This window comes from Carcharhinus amblyrhynchos, chromosome 17, assembly GCF_965287045.1.
Source record: "Carcharhinus amblyrhynchos chromosome 17, sCarAmb.v2.hapA, whole genome shotgun sequence".
NCBI lineage: Eukaryota > Metazoa > Chordata > Chondrichthyes > Carcharhiniformes > Carcharhinidae > Carcharhinus > Carcharhinus amblyrhynchos.
In genome coordinates this window covers 3,715,026-3,737,728 of record NC_137340.1, presented here as the reverse complement: position 1 = coordinate 3,737,728, position 22,703 = coordinate 3,715,026, and the positions used below count along the sequence as shown (strand labels likewise).

At 49.1% G+C, this 22,703-nt stretch overlaps 1 protein-coding gene across 1 annotated transcript in view; it reads left to right on the top strand.

Moving 5' to 3' along the window:
• Positions 1-20,891, top strand: part of LOC145354296 (leucine-rich repeat transmembrane neuronal protein 3-like) — a 329,536-nt gene extending 308,645 nt beyond the window's left edge. Inside the window, exon 3 of the mRNA XM_080205407.1 lies at positions 20,171-20,891. Within this exon, the coding sequence (XP_080061533.1) occupies positions 20,171-20,371 (201 nt within the window). The 3' untranslated portion in view covers positions 20,372-20,891. The remainder of the gene's footprint in view (positions 1-20,170) is intronic.
• Positions 20,892-22,703: the final 1,812 nt, after the last annotated feature.

Sequence of the window (22,703 nt, the reverse complement as noted above, 5' to 3'; positions counted from 1 at the left end):
TCCGTCCAAGCGATATCCCTTCTATGACTCGGTAGAAGGACATAACTCCAATCATTTCGCTGCTCTCCACAGGCACTGCTCTTGTGTAAGATAGTATCATTCGTGTTTCCACACATTTACATTCACCACATTCCTACCTGTCCAAAGATCCGCCAGGCGACAAGTGGCCCCGCTCAGTCACATAACGACGCAGGGCACACACCCCGTTACCCCGAGTGGACACCAGCCCTCAAATCGAGGGAGAGTCACGCACACGGGGGTTGTCTCAGATGCCTGTCGGGGGAAAGCCAGATGAGGACGCAAGGGAGAAAGGAATAAAAGGGGGTGTCATCGGGGTTTGATGAAGGAGGGGAGGAGGCTGGTGTGGAATATAAACACTAAGATGAGCAAACTGAGCCAAATGGCCAACGCCCGAGCTGTAAATTCTTTGCAATTTGATTGTAAGTATGACCGGCTGTTGTTTGATGCGGTCCGCATCTGTTACTGAGGCTAGGGTGCACTGTGAGTTTTCAGCTCCATGGATCCACATCTTGATGGAAGTGTAGAAGACAGATTCAGGTCCAACACAGGCTGAGTGATAGAGAGGCGGAGGAGACAGCAATCTCACTTTATTTATCAGTGTCACAAGTAGGCTTACCTTCACACAGCAATGAAGTTACTGTGAAAAATCCCCTGTTTGGGTGCACTGAGGGAGAATTTAGCACCGCCAATGCACCCTAACCAGCACGCCTTTCAGATTGCGGGAGGAAACCCACGCAGACATGGGGAGAATGTGCAAACTCCACACAGACAGTGACCCAAGTCGGGAATCGAACCCCGGTCCCTGGCCCTGTGAGGCAGCAATGCTAACCACTGTTTGGCCTGCAGCTGATCTTTTTTTAATTCTTTCACGGGCCGTGGGCATCGCAGTCTGGGGCAGCATTTATTGTCCACCCCTAGCTGCCCCCAAGGAGGGGGTGGTGAGCTGCCTTCTTGAACCACTGCTGTCCCTGAGGTGTCGGTACAGTCGCAATAACGTTAGCCAGGGAATCCCAGGATTCTGATCCAGTGGCAGTGAAGGAAAGCAAAATGTTTCAAAGTCACGTGCGGTTTAGAAGTGAACTTACCTGGAATGCATAGCCTTTCCCAGATCTCCACAGCCCTCTGCGTGAAAACCATAAGAACATAAGAAATAGGAGCAGGAGTCGGCCATCTAGCCCTTCGAGCCTGCCCCGCCATTCAATAAGATCATGGCTGATCTGAAGTGGATCAGTTCCACTTTCCCGCCCTCTCCCCATAACCCTTAATTCCCTTGTCTATCAGAAACCTATCTACCTGTGACTTACATATATTTAGCGAGGTAGCCTCCACCACTTCAACGGGCAGAGAATTCCAGAGATTCACCACCCTTTGAGTGAAGAAGTTCATCCTCAACTCCGATCTAAACTGCCCCCCCCCCTTATCTTGAGGCTGTGCCCTCTAGTCGCCTCACTATAGGAAGGACATAGAAGCTATTGAAAGGGTACAGAGGAGATTTACAAGGATGTTGCCTGGACTGGGAGGCATGCCTTATGAAGATAGGTTGAGGGAGCTGGGTCTCTTTTCCCTGGAGAGACGAAGGTTGAGAGGCGACCTGATAGAGGTTTATAAAATGTTGAGAAGAATAGATAGGGTGGATTCTCAGAGGCTATTTCCCAGGGCTGAAATGGTCGCTACGAGAGGACACAGGTTTAAGGTGCGGGGAGGAAAGTACAGAAGTGATGTCAGGGGTAAGTTTTTCACTCAGAGGGTGGTGAGTGAGTGGAATCGGCTGCCGTCGGTGGTGGTGGAGGCGAACTCGCTGGGGTCTTTTAAAAGACTTCTGGATGAGTATATGGGGTTTTATGGGATTGGGGGTTATAGATAGATGTTGATGTGATCGGCGCAACTCGTGAGCCGAAGGGCCTGTTTGTGCTGTAGTGTTCTATGTTATGTTCTAGTCCTGCTATCCTTTCTGAGCGGGAAGAATCTCTCTACCTCTACCCTATCCATCCCCTTCATTATCTTATACATCTCTATAAGATCCCCCCTCATCCTTCTAAACTCCAACGAGTACAGACCCAGTCTAATGAATCTCTCTTCATCAGCTAACCCCCTCATCTCCGGTATCAGCCTAGTGAACCTCCTCTGCACTCCCTCCAAGGCCAATATATCCTTTCGTAAATGCAGTGACCAAAACTGCACACCGGACTCCAGCTGCGGCCTCACCAGTGCCCTGTACAGTTGCAACTACTGTACTGTCCAACTACTGTTGGAACTACTTCCCGATTCCCCTCCTGAGTGGGCCTGTTCTAATTTGAAAATGGTGTTCCCGTGCATCTGCTGCCCTTGTCCTTCTAGACACCAGGCTTACTGGACTGTAGAACAGCAAGAGGCAACTTAATCAAAACCTTTCAGACCCTGAGGGCTATTGCCAGAGTGGATGTTTCCTCTTGTGGGAGAATCTAGAACTAGGGATCACTGTTTAGAAATAAGGGTAGAAATAAGATGAATTTTTTTCTCACAGGGAGTGGTGGGTCTCTCAAAAGCCTAGGAAGCAAACTCTAAATATTTTTAAGGCAAAACTAGACAGATTCTTGATTAATAAGCATCTAAAGATGCACAGTTTGGATGGATTTTGCCATGCTAATTGTCCTTTAGAGTCTAAAGATGTGCAGGTTAGGTGAATTGGCTGTGTTAAGTTACCCCTTAGTGTCCAAAGATGTGTAAGTTAGGGAGATTAGTGGTATCAGTGCACAGGGTTACAGGGATAGGGCAGGGGGCTGGGTCTGAGTAAGATGCTCTCTCGAAGAATTGGTGCAGATTCGATGGCCTCCTTCTGCACTGGAGGGATTCTATTATTCTAAAGGGGTGAAAGGTTATCGGGGACAGGCTCAAACGTTGGGCTAATACTCTCCGATGGTGTCAGCGCACCTAGATACCGAGTTGGCTGTGTCTCTGTGGAGCTTATCAGTTAGATCGAGGAGCAGGGGAAATGAGGTGAAAGCCACTCAGCTCCTCAAACCTTCTCTGCCATTGAACTGTAGATTGTACCTGAACCCCATTTACCAACCCACCCAGTAAAAATCAAATCCAAAATGTGATTGCGTCAGAATGCATAGCCTTCCCCAGATTTCCCCAGCCCACTGTGTGAAAAATTACTTCCCCATTCCACTCCTGAACGGGCCTGGTCTAATTTGAAGACAGTGCTCCCTCATTCTTTATTTTACTCCCTCCATCAATTGATCACTGTTTGATTGTGTGTGTGTGTCTGATATCTGTTCTGGATTAGTTAAACTGGGGCATAGTTACTGAGACAAATAAACCAAGGCAAGTAACTCTAAACATGAGAACAGATAGAACCATTGAACATTACAGCTCAGAAACAAACCTTTTGGCCCCTGTGCCAAACCATTTTTTGCCTAGTCCCACTGACCTGCACTTGGACCACATCCCTCCCCACCCCTCTCATCCATGAACCCATCCAAGTTTTTCTTAAATGTTAAAAGTGACCCCGTATTTATCCGGCAGCTCATTCCACACTCCCACCACTCTCTGCGTGAAGAATCCCCCCCCTAATATTCCCTTTAAACTTTTCTCCTTTCACCCTTAACCCATGCCCTCTGGTTTTTTTTCTCCCCTAGCCTCAGTGGAAAAAGCCTGCTTGCATTCAAAAATTTTTTGAATAAAACTCCTGTGGTGTATATGTAACCTGGAGTGTATCATCTCTGCATATCTCCAAGGCATAAACACATCATACCCTATTAAATTAAAATAATTAGAGTAACATCAGGTCATTTTAGTCTGCAGTCAGTTCCGATGAACAAACGCCTGCCATAAAGCCTTTGACAGATGATGATAAGTTAACTTCAATGGTTTTCCTTCTCCGACATATCAAAGTTTTTACAGAACTCTAACCAATTAGCCTTATTCATGAGGGTTTTGGCACAGCCTTGTGGGTTTTAATACAATGTGTATATATCTAAGTGGTAGAGAGAATGTGACTCATCAGGTTGTACAAAGTTGTACAAGGTTGTCTTCCCTTTCTGTCTGCCAGTGGTTTGTTTCCAGACGTTTTCTACTTCTATTTACACCATAAGCAAGCAGTCAGAACGTGAAATATTCCCTACACACTATCTGTGTATAAATCGCACTGTGTTAGTGACTGACATTACAAATTAAGATACGCTATTTCAATACACCCAATCCGTGAGAGTATAGTTCCCCTTTTGAGGTTCCTGCCAGGGACCCAGGTTCGATTCCCGGCTCGGGTCACCGTCTGTGTGGAGCTCGCATGTTCTCCCCATGTCTGCGTGGGTTTCCTCCGGGTGCTCTGGTTTCCTCCCACACTCCAAAGATGTGCAGGTTACGTGGATTGGCCATGGTAAATTGCCCCTTAGTGTCCCAAGATGTGTAAGTTAGGGAGATTATTGGGGTAAATGTGCGGGGTTACAGGGAAAGAATGGGCAAGATGCTTGGTTGGGAAGTTAGTACAAACTCAAAGGTCTGAATGGCCTCCTTTTGCACTGTAGAGACTTTATGATTCTATGATTCTAAGTAATGGTGTACACATCATGTTGGAAAATACATCAGTAAAATAATTATTCTTCTCTCATTACTCTTCTGATTTGAATTGCATTGTTCATTAGAAGTTAATTAGATCCCAGATAATTGACAGGTTTTAGGGTAAATACTCAATGCACATTCAATTTAGAATACTGTAAGCCCATTGTGAGCATTGCTCTCTGATTAAGGGTCACCCAAACTCAAAACACTGGCTCTATTCTCTCTTCACAGAAACTGCCAGAGCTGCTGAGATTTTCCAACCTTTTTTACAAAGAACAAAGAACAACCCAGCACGGGAAACAGGCCCTTTGGCCCAACGAGCCTGCGCCGCCATCCTAACAAAGCATTTCCCTACACCTACCTTGCCCCGTGTGTATGTGAATGGTACCCCTATTGTAACCAGATACAGGGGAGAATAGCGTAGGGTCAATTTGTTACACCAATCAGCCTAAGAGCACATCTTTGGGGTGTGGGAGGAAACCGGAGCACCCGGAGGAAACCCACGCAAGCACGGGGAGAATGCGCAAACTCCCACAGACACCGGCCCAAGTCCATGTGTCTGCACAGCAATCAGCGATAGTCACTGAGCTGTTGTGGTGCCCATCTGCTGGTCCAGATTTAAGCATACACAAACAACGCAAAGTACTAGGCTACTCTCGAAACATCCAAGAGCAGCCCACGCACGACCCACCGTGTGTATGCCCCTCGTTTGACAACAAGGTGGACCGACACACCTGCGGATTAAAAGAGACAAAACATTAACATGTATTACATTTCCAGTATCAAACCGAGGCTCTGACCCTTTTTAAAACAGTCTCCTATAACCCTCCATCCCTGTGTCACTCATGTGTCTATCTAAGTAAACCTTAAACAAGTCCAGCGTGCCTGCCTCCACCACCTTACTTGGTAGCGCATTCCATACCCCCATGACCCTCTGTGTGAAAAACCTCCCTCTAGTATCCAAATTATACCTCTCCCCCCTCACCCTTAGCTCGTGACCTCTCGTGACAGTTGTCTCCAATCTAGGTAAAAACCTGCCACTGTTTACTCTATCTATACCCTTCATTATTTTATACACCTCTATCAGATCCCCCCTTAATTTCCGTCTTTCTAAGGAAAAGAGTCCCAGTTTACCCAATCTTTCCTCATAACCCAGTCCTTCCATACCAGGCAGCATCCTGGTAAACCTCCTCTGCACTCTCTCCAGGGTCTCCACGTCCTTCCAGTAGTAAGGTGACCAGAACTGGACGCAGTACTCCAAATGCGGCCTAACCAACGTTCTGTACAACTGAAGCATTAGACGCCAGCTCTTATACTCTATACCCCTTCCTATAAAGGCTAGCATTCCGTAAGCTTTCTTCGCAACCTTCTCCACCTGGGTTGCCACCTTCAGAGACTTGTGCACTTGCACTCCCAGGTCCCTCTGCATTTCTATACTCGTAATTGGTCTACCTTTTATCATGTAACTCCTCCCTGCATTATTCCTTCCAAAATGCATCACGTCGCATTTGTCAGGATTAAATGCCATCTGCCATCTATCTGCCCAGCATACCAGCCTGTCTATATCCTGCTGTGTCACCTGACAATCTTCCTCACTGTCCGCCAATCCTGCCATCTTGGTGTCATCTGCAAATTTGCTGATTGCACCACGTACACCCTCTTCCAAGTCGTTTATATATATTACGAAGAGAAGAGGTCCCAGTACTGAGCCCTCCGGCACACCACTGGTGACAGACCTCCAGCTTGTTTTTATTTCCATCAATGTTCCAGGGTCAGGCATGTTTAAATAGTTTGGCTTTGACAAAGGGTCATCTGGACTCAAAACGTCAGCTCTTTTCTCTCCTTACAGATGCTGCCAGACCTGCTGAGATTTCCCTCCATTTCCTCTTTTGGTTTCAGATTCCAGCATTTACAGAATTTGCTTTTATTCAGTGTTGTCACTCCTTCTGTCATAAGATCATAAGAAATAGGAGCAGGAGTCGGCCATCTAGCCCTTCGAGCCTGCCCCGCCATTCAATAAGATCATGGCTGATCTGAAGTGGATCAGTTCCACTTTCCCGCTTTCTCCCCTTAAGTCCCTTGTCTATCAGAAACCTATCTACCCGTGACTTAAATATATTCAGCGAGGTAGCCTCCAACAACGGGCAGAGAATTCCTGAGATTCACCACCCTTTGAGTGAAGAAGTTCCTCCTCAACTCTGATCTAAACTGCCCCCCCCTTATCTTGAGGCTGTGCCCTCTAGTCCTGCTATCCTTTCTAAGCAGGAAGAATCTCTCTATCTCTACCCTATCCATCCCCTTCATTATCTTATATGTCTCTATAATATCCCCCCTCAGCCTTCTAAACTCCAATGAGTACAGACCCAGTCTATTCAATAGAATAGTAATAGTCCCTCCCCGTGCTGGTTAGCTCTCCCCTGAGAGGGACAGTTTCAAAGTGTGATGTGTTTCTGTTGAGGAACCAATGCTTTAAATGCACTTGACCACCCCAGCTACCATTGCTTGCTCTCCCAAATCATCACTTACAAAAGTCTTTTCAATCTTCCCGACTCACTTTCCTTGTAATGGGGCAAACTGTTCTCTGGAAAGTTCACTTGCTGTTTGCATCGTTCTGTGAACTAGGGATGATACTTTGGATCAGAAAAATAGCTTGACACAAATCCATTGCAAACACAAGGGAATTTGCTTGAAAACTCAATTTAACATCGCACAATGGGCAGGATTTGACTGACCCCCATGTTCCTTTAATCTTTGATGTCGGCTGGGATAAACACAGTTAGAAGTCCCACAACACCAGGTTAAAGTCCAACCGGTTTATTTGATAGTAAACCCACAAGCTTTCGGAAACGCTGTTTCTTCATTCCTTGACGAAGGAATTTTCTTAGTCCCCTTGAAATAAATGGATTGCTACGCCATTTCGCAGAGCAGTTACTGAGGCTCTGGAGTCACATGTAGGCCAGACCGGGTAAGGACGGCAGATTTCCTCCCCTAAAGGGACATTAGTGAACCAGATGGGCTTTTACAATAAGCAATGATAGATTCATTGTCATCATTATTGAGACTGGTTTATTGAATTTAATTTCTAACAGCTATCATAGTGGGATTTGAACCCATGTCCCCAGGGTTTGTGGATTCCTAGTTCAATGCCAATACCACTCCTCTACCATTGCCCCTTGGGGAGCATGCGGGAGGCTGAGGGGGGGCAGTTAAATTGTGATGAGCTGATCAGCGACGTCTTACCTCACATGGTGCCATCACAGGATACATTTTCCCGGGGCTTGGATGGGATACTGAGTCGCCGCTCACTCTAAGGAGGCAGACAGCCACTTAGTGTCATTAAAGGTGCTACCATCACTAATCAGATGGCATTTTGCTCTGGGGAAGCCACCAGCTGCCTGGAGGAGTGCCACAGAGACAGGGAACATAGGGTCGTGCGAGGGCTGCTCTTGGATGTTTCGAGAGTTGCCTAGTGCTTCACGTCGTTAGTGTACGCTTAAACTGGACCAACTGACGGGCAACACGACAGCTCAGTGACTATCACTGTTTGCTGTGCAGATACATGGATTTGGGCCAGTGGGAGTTTGCACATTCTCCCCGTGCTTGCGTGGGTTTTCTCCGGGTGCTCCGGTTTCCTCCCACACCCCACAGATGTGCTCTTAGGCTGATTGGTGTAACAAATTGTCCCGAAGTTAGTCTTCCCTCAATTTTCCCCAATAGGCGTAGACAAAGGTCATGGGTAGAGGAGGGGACTCACAATGTTAAAATGGCGGCGCGGGCTCATTGGGCCGAAGGGCCTGTTTCCCATGCTGTGTTGTTAGTTCTTTGAGCAGGGTCAACTCCGCACCGCCCTCCTCCCTTTCTCCACCACCAAGCCTGCTCCACCATTCAATCAATGGTACCTCTACCTGACAACCCCTCCCCCTCTTGTTTATCAAGAATCTAAAACTTCTACCTTGAAAACATTCAAAGATTCTGCTTCCACTGCCCTTTTCCAAAGACCCTCCATCCTCAAAATAAAATGTTCTCTTCTCTGTCTTAAATGAGTGAACACAGTAAGAAGTCTGACAACACCAGGTTTAAGTCCAACCAATTTATTTGATAGTAAACTCACAAGCTTTCGAGGTTTCCCCTCTTCGTCAGGTGAATGGAGAGTTCTGGCCTCAGACAGAGCCTATAACAGCACAGACAGTTCACAGATTACTGATTAGAATGTGAATCTTTACACCTAACCTGCTGTTCAAGTCTTAAAGAGGCCGACAATGTGAGTGGAAGGAGTATTAAGCCCAGGTTAAAGAGATGTGTATTGTCTCCAGACAGTGAGGTTTAGCAAGCCCAGGCAAGTCACGGGGGTTACAGATAGTGCGACGTGAACCCAAGATCCCTGTTGAGACCGTCCTCATGTGTGTGGAATTTGGCTATCAGTCTCTGCTCAGCAACTCTGCGCTGTCGTGTGTCGTGAAGGCCGCCTTGGAGAATGCTTACCCGAAGGTCAGGGATCTTGGGTTCATGTCGCACTATCTGTAACCCCCGTGACTTGCCTGGGTTTGCTAAACCTCACTGTCTGGAGACAACACACATCTCTTTAACCTGGGCTTAATGCTCCTTCCACTCACATTGTTGGCCATTTTAAGACTTGAACAGCAGGTTAGGTATAAAGATTCGCATTCTAATCAGTAATCTGTAAACTGTCTGTGCTGTTATATGCTCTGCCTGAGGCCAGAACTCTCCATTCACCTGACGAAGAGGGGAAAACCCCGAAAGCTAGTGAGTTTACTATCAAATAAATCGGTTGGACTTAAACCTGGTGTTGTCAGACTTCTTACTCTGTTTACCTCAGTCCAACGCCGGCATCTCCACATTAAATGAGTGGCCCTTTATTTTTAAACAGTGACCCCCAAGTTCTGGATTTTCCCACTAGGGGAAACGTCCTCTCCACATTCACCCTATCTACACCCCTCAGGTGTCTTGATCGAGCCACCTTTTACTTTTCTAAACTCCAGCAGATATAAGCCTTGCCTGTCCAACCTTCCTTCATCAGACAACCCACCCATTTCAGGTATTAGTCTGGCAAACCTTCCTCTAAATTGTTTCCAACGCATTTGCATCATTTCTTGAATAAGCAGACCAATACTGTACACAGCATCACCAGACGTGGCCTCACCAATGCCCTGTATAACTGAAGCATAATCTCCCAACGCTTGTATTCAATTTTCTTCGCAGTAAACAATAACATTCTATTAGCTTTCCAAATGACTTGCTGTACCTTATATTAGCCTTTTATAATTTATGCACTTAGATCCTTCTGCAATCTCTCACCATTTAGATAATAAGTTTATTTTTCATTCTCCGTGCCAAAATAGATAATTTCATCTTTTCTCACATTCCACTCCCTTTGCCAAATCTTTACGAACATAACCTATCTATATCCCTTTGTAGCTTCTCTTCACAATTTGTTTTCCAACCTATTTTTGTATCATCAGTGTATTTGGCAACCGTCCCTTCATCCAAGTCATTTACATAAATTGTAGAAGATTGAGGTTCCAGCACTGATCCCTGTGGTACGCACTCATTGCATCTTGCCAACCAGTAATGTCCCTGTTTATGCCAACTCTCTGCGTCTTGTTAGCCAGCCAATTTTCTGTCCGTGCCAATATGTTACCCGTTGCACCATGAACATTGTGTTTGCAGGTCTGAAAGAATGGGCTCCAAGTCCTTTGCAAAGCCCTGGCCAGCTTCACATTGAACTCCTTCATACTCTCTAATGGACCGTAGACTTTCTGGCAAATCTGCTAATTAATGCACCAAGAATCCATCAGCCTCTGTCTGTAGGCTTCCCTTATGGAGTTCTTCTTCATCTGAGTTCCCTGCAGCAGAACTAGTGTTTGACCTCACTCTCCATTCAGTTGGCAGACCCTGTCTTGAAGTTATTTGTCTCGAGGTTCTGGGTATGAGAGTGGATGTTATTGCCTCTTCATCCATTGCCTTTCCAACACACTCGAGCCAAGTTCCAGTTATTAGCAACGTTGAAAGGAAAAATGCACAAAGATTGGTTTGTTACAAAGTGGCGGGGCTGGAAAATATAGGCTGACACCATCTGCAGCTTATAAACCAGAAGAGAGGGGTGGCACGGTAGCACCGTGGGTTAGTACTGCTGCTTCACAGCTCCAGGGTCCTGGGTTCGATTCCCGGCTCGGGTCACTGTCTGTATAGAGTTTTCTCCCACACCCCAAAGATGCGCTGATTGGTGTAACAAATTGTCCCGAAATTAGTCTTCCCTCAATGCGGAGTGCCATAACCATAGACGAGGGTCATAATGTTAAAATGGCGGCGTGGGCTCGTTGGTCCGACGGGCCTGTTTCCCGGGCTGTGTTGTTTTTTGTTCTTTGCACATTCTCCCCGTGTCTGTGTGGGTTTCCTCCGGGTGCTCCGGTTTCCTCCCACAGTCCAAAGATGTGCGGGTTAGGTTGATTGGCCGTGCTAAGAAATTGCCCCTTAGTGTCCAGGGATGTGTAGGTTAGAGGGATTAGTGGGTATCATGTGTAGGGATATGGGGGTAGGTCCTGGGTGGGATTGTGTTCGGTGCAGACTCGATGGGCCGAAGGGCCTCTTTCTGCACTGTAGGGTTTCTGTGATTCTGTGAGAGGATGGGATGAAGGGTAAGTGGGAGATGAGGAGGAGGACTGGCTACCATCATCCAGCCATCAACTGCTGACACAACCTCAGACCTGCCTGCTCTGACCACAAGCCACCACTACCTTGTCCATGGGAGGGAGGGTCACTTCCCTGCAGTGTTGCAGTCCCTGGTTGTGCAGGAGAGAGGTGGGATGTATCCATCGACATGCTGCAATGTGGCAGTCACAGTTGAGTAGCTGTGTGCAAGATGTGAATTGCGCATTTGAGAGCAGAGCTACGTGTGATGGTGAGGTGACTGTAAGTTGTGATTGCTAAAGGTTGTTGGTCGGCTGCATGGGGCAACAAAGGAAACTGGTGGTGCAGTTGGTAGGATGTGGCATTTGAAAATAGATCTTGACCACTCATATGAGGCCATTGAATTTATCTGTGGCACTGCAGTTGAGGTTTTGACTCCTAAGAACATAAGAAATAGGAGCAGGAGTAGGCCATCTAGCCCTTCGAGCCTGCCCCGCCATTCAATAAGATCATGGCTGATCTGAAGTGGATCAGTTCCACTTTCCCGCTTTCTCCCCTTAACCCTTAATTCCCTTGTCTATCAGAAACCTATCTACCCGTGACTTAAATATATTTAGCGAGGCAGCCTCCACCACTTCAACGGGCAGAGAATTCCAGAGACTCACCACCCTCTGAGAGAAGAAGTTCCTCCTCAACTCCGATCTAAACTGCCCCCCCCTTATCTTGAGGCTGTGCCCTCTAGTCCTGCTATCCTTTCTAAGCGGGAAGAATCTCGCTACCTCTACCCTATCCATTCCTTTCATTATCTTATACGTCTCTATAAGATCCCCTCTCATCCTTCTAAACTCAAATGAGTACAGACCCAGCCTATTTAGTCTCTCTTCATAGTCCAACCCCCTCATCTCCAGTATCAGCCTAGTGAACCTCCTCTGCACTCCCTCCAAGACCAAAATATCCTTGCGCAAGTGCGGCGACCAAAACTGCACACAGTACTCCAGCTGCAGCTTCACCAATGCCCTGTACAGTTGCAGCAAGACCTCCCTGCTTTTATATTCTATCCCCCTCGCTATAAAAGCCAGCATCCCATTTGCCTTCTTGATCACCTGCTGCACCTGCAGACTGGGTTTTTGCGATTCATGGACAAGGACCCCCAGGTCCCTCTGCACCGTAGCACGCTGCAGCTTTTCGCCCTTTAAATAGTAATCCCTCCTACTATTATCCCTGACAAAGTGGATAACCTCACACTGGCTGACATTATACTCCTGTCATTGAATACCAGGCTATCTGGTCCTACTGACAACACAAAGCCTCTCTTGAGGGCCTCCTTCGCATTCCTGTCACCACCCCCTGGGATAGAGGACCTCTCTCCTCCTCTCCAGCTCTTACAACAAGGTTGCCTGAGCAGAGTCACCCGATCTTGGAGCCCAGTCTCTGCCACCTTGCCCCAGGGTCGAGTCTCCCCGATGTTAAAGGTACTTTTCGAATGGCTTTGTGTATCTGATGAGGCCACAGTGGGCCTCCCCCTGCTGTAGCCCTAGTGGTTTATGGTTCCTACAGATCCACAGCCCTCACAGAAGTGGACGCAGTCAACATTAATTCATAAACCGGCCACCTCAGACAGGAATCTCAATACTAATTATATGCAGAAGATTTATTCTATTGAAAAATAAATGATTATAGAATCCAGGAAATAAATAGATTTTTGAACAGCAGTGTTGAAGATTCGAAGAGGTGTGATTTATTTATCCTGGGGATGTGAATGTCAAAGAACAAAGAACAACACACCATGGGAAACAGGCCCAACGAGCCCACGCCGCCATTTTAACATTGAGTGCCCTCCTCTACCCATGACCTTTGTCTACACCTATTGGGGAAGATTGCGTGAAGACTAATTTAGAAACAATCACCATCACCATCAATGCCGGCATTGTTAATTCTTTACTACATGGTTCGCATTAAATATCAGCCACGTTGCTGTGGGACTGGAGTCACCTATAGGCCAGACCCAGTAAGGACGGCAGATTTCCTTCCTGAAAGGACAAGAGTGTTGAGTTGAGGAGTTACGGAGTTGAGGAGGAACTTCTTCACTCAAAGGGTGGTGAATCTCTGGAATTCTCTGCACGTTGAAGTGGTGGAGGCTACCTCGCTGAATATAATTTAAGTCATGGGTAGATAGGTTTCTGATAGACAGGGGAATTAAGGGTTATGGGGAGAAAGCGGGAAAGTGGAACTGATCCACTTCAGATCAGCCATGATCTTATTGAATGGTGGGGCAGGCTCGAAGGGCTAGATGGCCGACTCCTGCTCCTATTTCTTATGTTCTTATGAGTGAACCAGATGGGTTTGTTTTACAAGAATCCAGTAGTTTTTTGATTATTATCAGTGGGACTAGCATTTCATTCCAGACTTATTCAGTGATTGAATTTAAATGTTGGCAGCTGCTGTAAGGGGATTTGAACTCATGACTCCAGAGTATTCGACCATTTCTTTAGATTTAATCTATATCTGATCCCCACAGATTGAAGCTTCAATTACCATCTTAACAGTTCCCAATGCTAAACATACTATTACATGCCACCCATGTAATCGAATAGGTAATCACTGTGCGAGGATCCAGAATCTGCCTCGGGATTCTGTAATCTGTCTGGGTGGGTCTGTAACCTGTCTGGGTGGGTCTGGAACCTGTCTGGGTGGGTCTGGAACCTGTCTGGGTGGGTCTGGAACCTGTCTGGGTGGATCTGTAACCTGTCTGGGTGGATATGTAACCTGTCTGGGTGGATATGTAACCTGTCTGGGTGGATCTGTAACCTGTCTGGGTGGGTCTGGAACCTGTCTGGGTGGGTCTGTAACCTGTCTGGGTGGATATGTAACCTGTCTGGGTGGATATGTAACCTGTCTGGGTGGATCTGTAACCTGTCTGGGTGGGTCTGGAACCTGTCTGGGTGGGTCTGGAACCTGTCTGGGTGGGTCTGGAACCTGTCTGGGTGGGTCTGGAACCTGTCTGGGTGGATATGTAACCTGTCTGGGTGGATCTGTAACCTGTCTGGGTGGATATATAATCTGTCTGAATGGACCTGTAATCTGGCTGGATCTGTAATCTGTCTGGGTGGATCTGTAACCTGTCTGGGTAGATCTGTAATTTGTCTGGGTGGATCTGTAATCTATCTGGGTGGATCTGTAACCTGTCTGGGTGGATCTGTAATCTGTCTGGGTGGATCTGTAACCTGGGTGGATCTGTAATCTGAGTGATCTGTAACCTGGCTGGGTGGATTTGTAACCTGGCTGGGTGGATCTGTAACCTGTCTGGGTGGGTCTGTAACCTGTCTGGGTGGGTCTGTAACCTGTCTGGGTGGGTCTGTAACCTGTCTGGATGGATCTGTAACCTGTCTGGGTGGGTCTGTAACCTGTCTGGGTGGGTCTGTAACCTGTCTGGGTGGATATATAATCTGTCTGGATGGACCTGTAATCTGGCTCGATCTGTAATCTGTTTGGGTGGATCTGTAATCTATCTGGGGAGTTGTTTTTAAATAGAATCAGAATTATAGAATCCCTACTGTACAGAAGGAGGCCATTCGGCCCATCAAACCTGCACTGACCATAGTCTCACCAAGGTCCTATTTCCATAATCCCTCATTTACTAATCCGGGTGCTCTGGTTTCCTCCCACACTCCAAAGATTTGCTGGCCAGGTGCACCGGCCAAGATAAATTCTCCCTCGGTGTACCCGAACAGGCACCGGAGTGTGGCAACTAGGGGATTTTCACAGTAACTTCATTGCAGTGTTAATGTCACGGTGTGACTACTTAATGAACTTTAAATTTACTTTAATCCCCTGACACTAGGGTTAATTCAGCATGGCCAATCAACACAACCAGCACATCCCCGAACCGTGGGAGGAAACCGGAGCACCCGCAGGAAACCCACGCAGACACGGGGAGAATGTGCAGACTCCGCACAGACAGTGAGCCAACCCGGGAATCGAACCCGGGTCCCTGGCGCTGCGAGGCGGCAGCGCTAACCACTGTGCCACCCCAGGGTTCTGTAGGCATCAATAAGACAATGGAATCCACTATCCAAATGTTAAATGCAAAAAAAAGTTAATTAGACAGTGCTTAAGTAAATGTTAAATGTATTTATTAGTGTCATAGTGCGCTATGTAAGCTTACATTAACACTGCAATGAAGTTACTGTGCAAATCCCTCCCTAGTCGCTACACTCCAGCACCTGTTCAGGTACATTGTGGGAGAATTTAATATGGACAATGCACCTAACCAGCACATCATTCCGACTTTGGGAGGAACTGGCGCACTCGGAGGAAACCCACGCAGTCACGGGGAGAATGTGCAAACTCCGCACAGACAGTGATCCAAAGTGGGAATCGAACCCAGGTCCTTGGCGCTGTGAAGCAGCAGCGCTAACCAGTCTGGGGATCTGTAATCTGTTCCGGTGGATCTCTAACCTGCCCTTATCGATCTACGATCTGCCTGCGGAATCTGTAATATATTCATTGGAATTTGAAACTACTTGTTCTGAACTGTTACCTGTCCGGGCAAAAGATTAGAATTTGTTCAATTTGCTGCACGGACCTGGAATCCAATTCCCCACCAGGTAACGCAGTCCCAGCCAGTGTTCCGGTGGGCAGCGCGATCCCGGTCAGTGTTCCAGTGGGCAGCGCGATCCCGGGCAGTGTTCCAGTGGGCAGCGCGATCCCGAGCAGTGTTCCAGTGGGCAGCGCAATCCCGGGCAGTGTTCCAGTGGGCAGCGCGATCCCGGGCAGTGTTGCGGTGGGCAGCGCGCTCCTGGGCAGTGTTCCAGTGGGCAGCGCGATCCCGGGCAGTGTTCCAGTGGGCAGCGCGATCCCAGCCAGTGTTCCAGTGGGCAGTGCGATCCCGGGCAGTGTTCCAGTGGGCAGCGCGCTCCCGGGCAGTGTTCCAGTGGGCAGCGCGATCCCGGGCAGTGTTCCAGTGGGCAGCGCGCTCCCAGCCAGTGTTCCAGTGGGCAGCGCGATCCCGGGCAGTGTTCCAGTGGGCAGCGCGATCCCGGGCAGTGTTCCAGTGGGCAGCGCGATCCCGGGCAGTGTTCCAGTGGGCAGCGCGATCCCGGGCAGTGTTCCAGTGGGCAGCGCGATCCCGGGCAGTGTTCCAGTGGGCAGCGCGATCCCGGGCAGTGTTCCAGTGGGCAGCGCGATCCCGGGCAGTGTTGCGGTGGGCAGCGCGCTCCTGGGCAGTGTTCCAGTGGGCAGCGCGATCCCGGGCAGTGTTCCAGTGGGCAGCGCGATCCCGGGCAGTGTTCCAGTGGGCAGCGCGCTCCCGGGCAGTGTTCCAGTGGGCAGCGCGATCCCGGGCAGTGTTCCAGTGGGCAGCGCACTCCTGGGCAGTGTTGCAGTGGGCAGCGCGATCCCAGCCAGTGTTCCAGTGGGCAGCGCGCTCCTGGGCAGTGTTGCAGTGGGCAGCGCGCTCCCAGCCAGTGTTCCAGTGGGCAGCGCGCTCCCAGCCAGTGTTCCAGTGGGCAGCGCAATCCCGGGCAGTGTTCCAGTGGGCAGCGCGATCCCGGGCAGTGTTCCAGTGGGCAGCGCGCTCCCGGGCAGTGTTCCAGTGGGCAGCGCGATCCCGGGCAGTGTTCCAGTGGGCAGCGCGCTCCTGGGCAGTGTTGCAGTGGGCGGCGCGCTCCCAGGCAGTGTTCCAGTGGGCAGCGCAATCCCGGGCAGTGTTCCAGTGGGCAGCGCGCTCCCGGGCAGTGTTCCAGTGGGCAGCACGATCCCGGGCAGTGTTCCAGTGGGCAGCGCGATCCCGGTCAGTGTTCCAGTGGGCAGCGCGATCCCGGGCAGTGTTCCACTGGGCAGCGCGCTCCCGGGCAGTGTTCCAGTGGGCAGCGCGATCCTGGGCAGTGTTCCAGTGGGCAGCGCGATCCCGGGCAGTGTTCCAGTGGGCAGCGCGATCCCGGGCAGTGTTCCAGTGGGCAGCGCGATCCCGGGCAGTGTTCCAGTGGGCAGCGCGATCCCGGGCAGTGTTCCAGTGGGCAGCGCGATCCCGGACAGTGTTCCAGTGGGCAGCGCGATCCCGGGCAGTGTTCCAGTGGGCAGCGCGATCCCGGGCAGTGTTCCAGTGGGCAGCGCGATCCCGGGCAGTGTTCCAGTGGGCAGCGCGCTCCCAGGCAGTGTTCCAGTGGGCAGCGCGATCCCGGGCAGTGTTCCAGTGGGCAGCGCGATCCCGGGCAGTGTTCCAGTGGGCAGCGCGATCCTGGGCAGTGTTCCAGTGGGCAGCGCGATCCCGGGCAGTGTTCCAGTGGGCAGCGCGATCCCGGTCAGTGTTCCAGTGGGCAGCGCGCTCCCGGGCAGTGTTCCAGTGGGCAGCGCGATCCCGGGCAGTGTTCCAGTGGGCAGCGCGATCCCGGGCAGTGTTCCAGTGGGCAGCGCGATCCCGGTCAGTGTTCCAGTGGGCAGCGCGATCCCGGGCAGTGTTCCAGTGGGCAGCGCGCTCCCGGTCAGTGTTCCAGTGGGCAGCGCGATCCCGGGCAGTGTTCCAGTGGGCAGCGCGATCCCGGGCAGTGTTCCAGTGGGCAGCGCGATCCCGGGCAGTGTTCCAGTGGGCAGCGCGATCCCGGGCAGTGTTCCAGTGGGCAGCGCGATCCCGGGCAGTGTTCCAGTGGGCTGCGCGATCCCGGTCAGTGTTCCAGTGGGCAGCGCGATCCCGGGCAGTGTTCCAGTGGGCAGCGCGCTCCCGGTCAGTGTTCCAGTGGGCAGCGCGATCCCGGGCAGTGTTCCAGTGGGCAGCGCGCTCCCGGGCAGTGTTCCAGTGGGCAGCGCGATCCCGGGCAGTGTTCCAGTGGGCAGCGCGATCCCGGGCAGTGTTCCAGTGGGCAGTGCGATCCCGGTCAGTGTTCCAGTGGGCAGCGCGCTCCCGGGCAGTGTTCCAGTGGGCAGCGCGATCCCAGCCAGTGTTCCAGTGGGCAGCGCGCTCCCGGGCAGTGTTCCAGTGGGCAGCGCGATCCCAGCCAGTGTTCCAGTGGGCAGCGCGCTCCCGGGCAGTGTTCCAGTGGGCAGCGCGCTCCCGGGCAGTGTTCCAGTGGGCAGCGCGATCCCGGGCAGTGTTCCAGTGGGCAGCGCGTTCCCGGGCAGTGTTCCAGTGGGCAGCGCGATCCCAGGCAGCTGGGGAGATGTATTCCCAATGCTCCTTTCAGACATTTTACAGTGTTTATAATGAGGTCGCACTTTCTAATTAACATTTCAATGTCTCTTCTAATTATTTATCAGTTGTGAAGTTCTGTGCACTGATATTGAAATGTGTTGGTTACATAAGAACATAAGAACATAAGAAATAGGAGCAGGAGTAGGCCATCTAGCCCCTCGAGCCTGCCCCGCCATTCAATAAGATCATGGCTGATCTGTCGTGGCTCAGTTCCACATTCCCGCCCTCTCCCCATAACCCTTAATCCCCTCTCTTATCAAAAACCCATCAACCCGCGTCTTAAAAATATTGAGCGAGGCAGCCTCCACCACTTCAACGGGCAGAGAATTCCAGAGATTCACCACCCTTTGAGTGAAGAAGTTCCTCCTCAACTCCGTTCTAAACCCTTTATCTTGAGGCTGTGCCCCCTAGTCCTACTGTCTTTTTTGACCGGGAAGAGTCTCTCCACCTCTATCCTATCCATCCCATTCACCATCTTATACGTCTCAATGAGATCTCCCCTCATTCTTCTAAACTCTAACGAGTACAAGCCCAGTTTATTCAGCCTCTCCTCATAGCTAAACCCCCTCAACTCCGGTATCAGCCTAGTAAACCTCCTCTGCACTCCCTCCAAGGCCAAAATATCTTTGCGCAGGTGCGGCGCCCAAAACTGCACACAGTACTCCAGCTGCGGCCTCACCAATGCCCTATACAGCTGCAGCAAGACCTCCCTACTTTTATATTCAATCCCCCTTGCTATGAAGGCCAGCATCCCATTCGCCTTCCTGACCACCTGCTGCACCTGCAAGCTGGGTTTTTGCGACTCATGCACAAGGACCCCCAGGTCCCTCTGCACCGTCGCCTGCTGCAGTTTTTCGCCATGTAAGTAATAATCCTTCCTACCATTCTTCCTACCAAAGTGGACCACCTCACACTTGCCAACATTAAATTCCATTTGCCATTTCCTGGCCCATTCGCCCAGCCTATCTAGATCCTTCTACAGACTCTCCACACCCTCCGCACAATTTGCCGTTCCCCCAATCTTGGTGTCATCTGCAAATTTCGACACCCTGCACTCGGTTCCCTCCTCCAGATCATCTATATAAATGGTAAAAAGCTGAGGCCCCAGCACCGACCCCTGGGGCACTCCACTAGTCACCAACCGCCAATCCAAATAGCACCCGTTGACCCCCACTCTCTGCCTCCTATTTGACAACCAATCCTCTATCCACGCTGACACCCTACCCCCAACTCCATGTCCCTCGACCTTCTGCGAAACCTCTCCTCCGTCCTGATACATTTCCACTCTCCTGTTGCAATCCCCTCTCATTACTGGGCCTCGAGCTCCGCTGTTCGTAAATATTTCAGTAGATGATGAATCTTTCACTGGTCTAATACACGATCCGTGACTCTGCCGTTGAAATCTATCCCAATTCATGAAGCAATCTGCTTTCTCCGTTCGGTCAAGGCAGGAATTCTCTGATCTCGCTCAGGGCGGTGATTCTCCAGTCCCGCTGCGGTGATTCTCCAGTCCCGCTGCGGTGATTCTCCAGTCCCGCTGCGGTGATTCTCCAGTCCCGCTGCGGTGACTGGAGTTGTGGCTGAGATGCAAATGCCCCCCTCTCACTGGGGGGGGGCGAACAAGATCAGAGAATTCTTAGAATTCTTATAAGAACATAAGAATCCTTGCTAATCCTCTCTACCTCTACCCTATCCATCCCCCCTTTCATTATCTTATGTGCTCTCTCTCAACTCGGGGCAACAGATTTTCACACGCGTTGTCTTTTCTTCCAGATCCCCATCGCCATGAGCGTCTCCTCGTTCCTCACCTACGACCAGCCGGCTGCGCTGAGCTATTGCGGAGCGCACCAGGGCCACCTGGCTCACAAGCCGTACAAAGTGCAAGCCCAGGAGGACACCCCAGACAGCCGCAGGGAGGCTGGCACGGAACTGAGCACAGTAGCCACAGTGACATGCCCTGGCAGCCACATCTAGGAGACGTGAGCTGAGCCCAGCAATGACGACGCTCTGCAGATTGTAATTGTCACCCATGATGATGGACTAAACGGGAAACAAGGCGAGGACATGCGGGGGGATCGAAAAGACGCCACAGTCGCCTTGTGGTAACGCGGAGATAACCGCTGTCAGAAGCCAAGCAACGAGGCAAGATGGACTTGGGATTTTATTTCGTTTCCGTTTGTACTGACTTTACCTGTGCAGTATTTTTTAAAACAAGAAAGCAAAGAGCTTGTACAGATTTTATTCTGGGTCCTTGTCTTTTGCAGGCCGCCTGTATATAGATGAACTATTTAACATCGTGTAAAAGATACAGTATTTTTCATAAAGTACACACTTTGAAAAAAAACAAACGACCAAACTGAAATAGCTAATAGTCAGTCGTGCATTTATTTCCAGCTTGTTCAGCTTTGGTGTTGATGGAATGCTAATTGGAAAATGTGTTATGTTATTTAAAGACCATTGCTCAAAAGAAATTCTTTTTTTTGTAGAAAAAAATAATTTGTCGCTTCCTTTTTTTTTTGAGCCAGTTTTTTCCTGACTCAAAAAATGCACAGCGCAGTTTACACAGTCACTGCTCAGTGGTACTCGTTTTTAAGTGTATGTGGTAATTACACAACTAAAATAATTCAGCGATTGTTTCTATGTATTTTATTAATCTCCGCTGGCAAATTGTAATTGGGTACTTAGCATTTCTCAACTGATTGAGTGTCACTAACAGGCAATTGGGATCTAGTTTAAAAAAAAATGCAACCTTCTAATGCAACTTAGAAACAAATATGCAACAATTATAAATTTTTTTCTAACATTTAAAGTATGTCAAGTCTTGTAAGATTTTGTTTCTGGATAATTAGGCAAACAGTCTCCTGGTCCTAATGGTGTGGCTGCTGTTCCCCGTCCGTCTGAAGCCGGGAAAGCCAGTGGATAGTGGTGAGGTTTCCAAAGTTTTGCCACAACGGCACTTTCATCCCATTCCCTGCACCTATTCCGGGAACACACGGACTATCCGCCCACCCCGCTACCGTCAGCGGGTGTCACAGCGGCTGAAGCACAGTGTGAGGCTGACTCTCTGAAACGGTTCATTCTCCAGCGTAAACGTCCCTCTCCTTCCCCAGCAAGGGTAAGCCTCAGCAGCTGGTCACTGGCAGCGACAAACAGTAAGGTGCCATCCACTGAATTACGGTACGCATGACTCAGAACATCATCTGGATTAACTGTGACACAGTCGGTGGTATTTTCACCTCTGGAGATGAAAGGGAGTTAGAACGTTAATTCAATGAATCCTCTCAAAATACCTTCCCTTTAAACCTATTATTTTCCCCATAGTACCTTTCCCTTTAAATCTATTATTTTCCCCATAGTAACTTCCCTTTAAATCTATTATTTTCCCCATAGTACCTTTCCCTTTAAATCTATTATTTTCCCCATAGTACCTTTCCCTTTAAATCTATTATTTTCCCCATGGTACCTTTCCCTTTAAATCTATTATTTTCCCCATAGTACCTTTCCCTTTAAATCTGTTATTTTCCCCATAGTACCTTTCCCTTTAAATCTATTATTTTCCCCATGGTACCTTTCCCTTTAAATCTATTATTTTCCCCATAGTACCTTTCCCTTTAAATCTGTTATTTTCCCCATAGTACCTTTCCCTTTAAATCTATTATTTTCCCCATAGTACCTTTCCCTTTAAATCTATTATTTTCCCCATGGTACCTTTCCCTTTAAATCTATTATTTTCCCCATAGTACCTTTCCCTTTAAATCTGTTATTTTCCCCATAGTAACTTTCCCTTTAAATCTATTATTTTCCCCATGGTACCTTTCCCTTTAAATCTGTTATTTTCCCCATAGTACCTTTCCCTTTAAATCTATTATTTTCCCCATAGTAACTTTCCCTTTAAATCTATTATTTTCCCCATAGTATCTTCCCCTTGAAATGTATTATTTTCCCTATGATACCTTCCCTTTAAATCTATTATTTTCCCAATATTACTTCCCCTTTAAATCTATTATTTTTTCCCCATGGTACCTTCCCTTTAAATCTATTATTTCCCCCATGGTACCTTCCCTTTAATCTATTATTTCCCCCATGGTACCTTCCCTTTAAATCTATTATTTTCCCCATAGTATCTTTCCCTTTAAATCTATTATTTTCCCCATAGTACCTTCCCTTTAAACCTATTATTGTCCCCATAGTACCTTCCCCTTTAAATCTATTGGGTGGGATTTTCCGTGCAATCTGCTCCATGCTCCACGGTAATGGAGGTGACCACCACTGGCCGACGGCAGAACTTCTGGCCCCGCCATTGTTA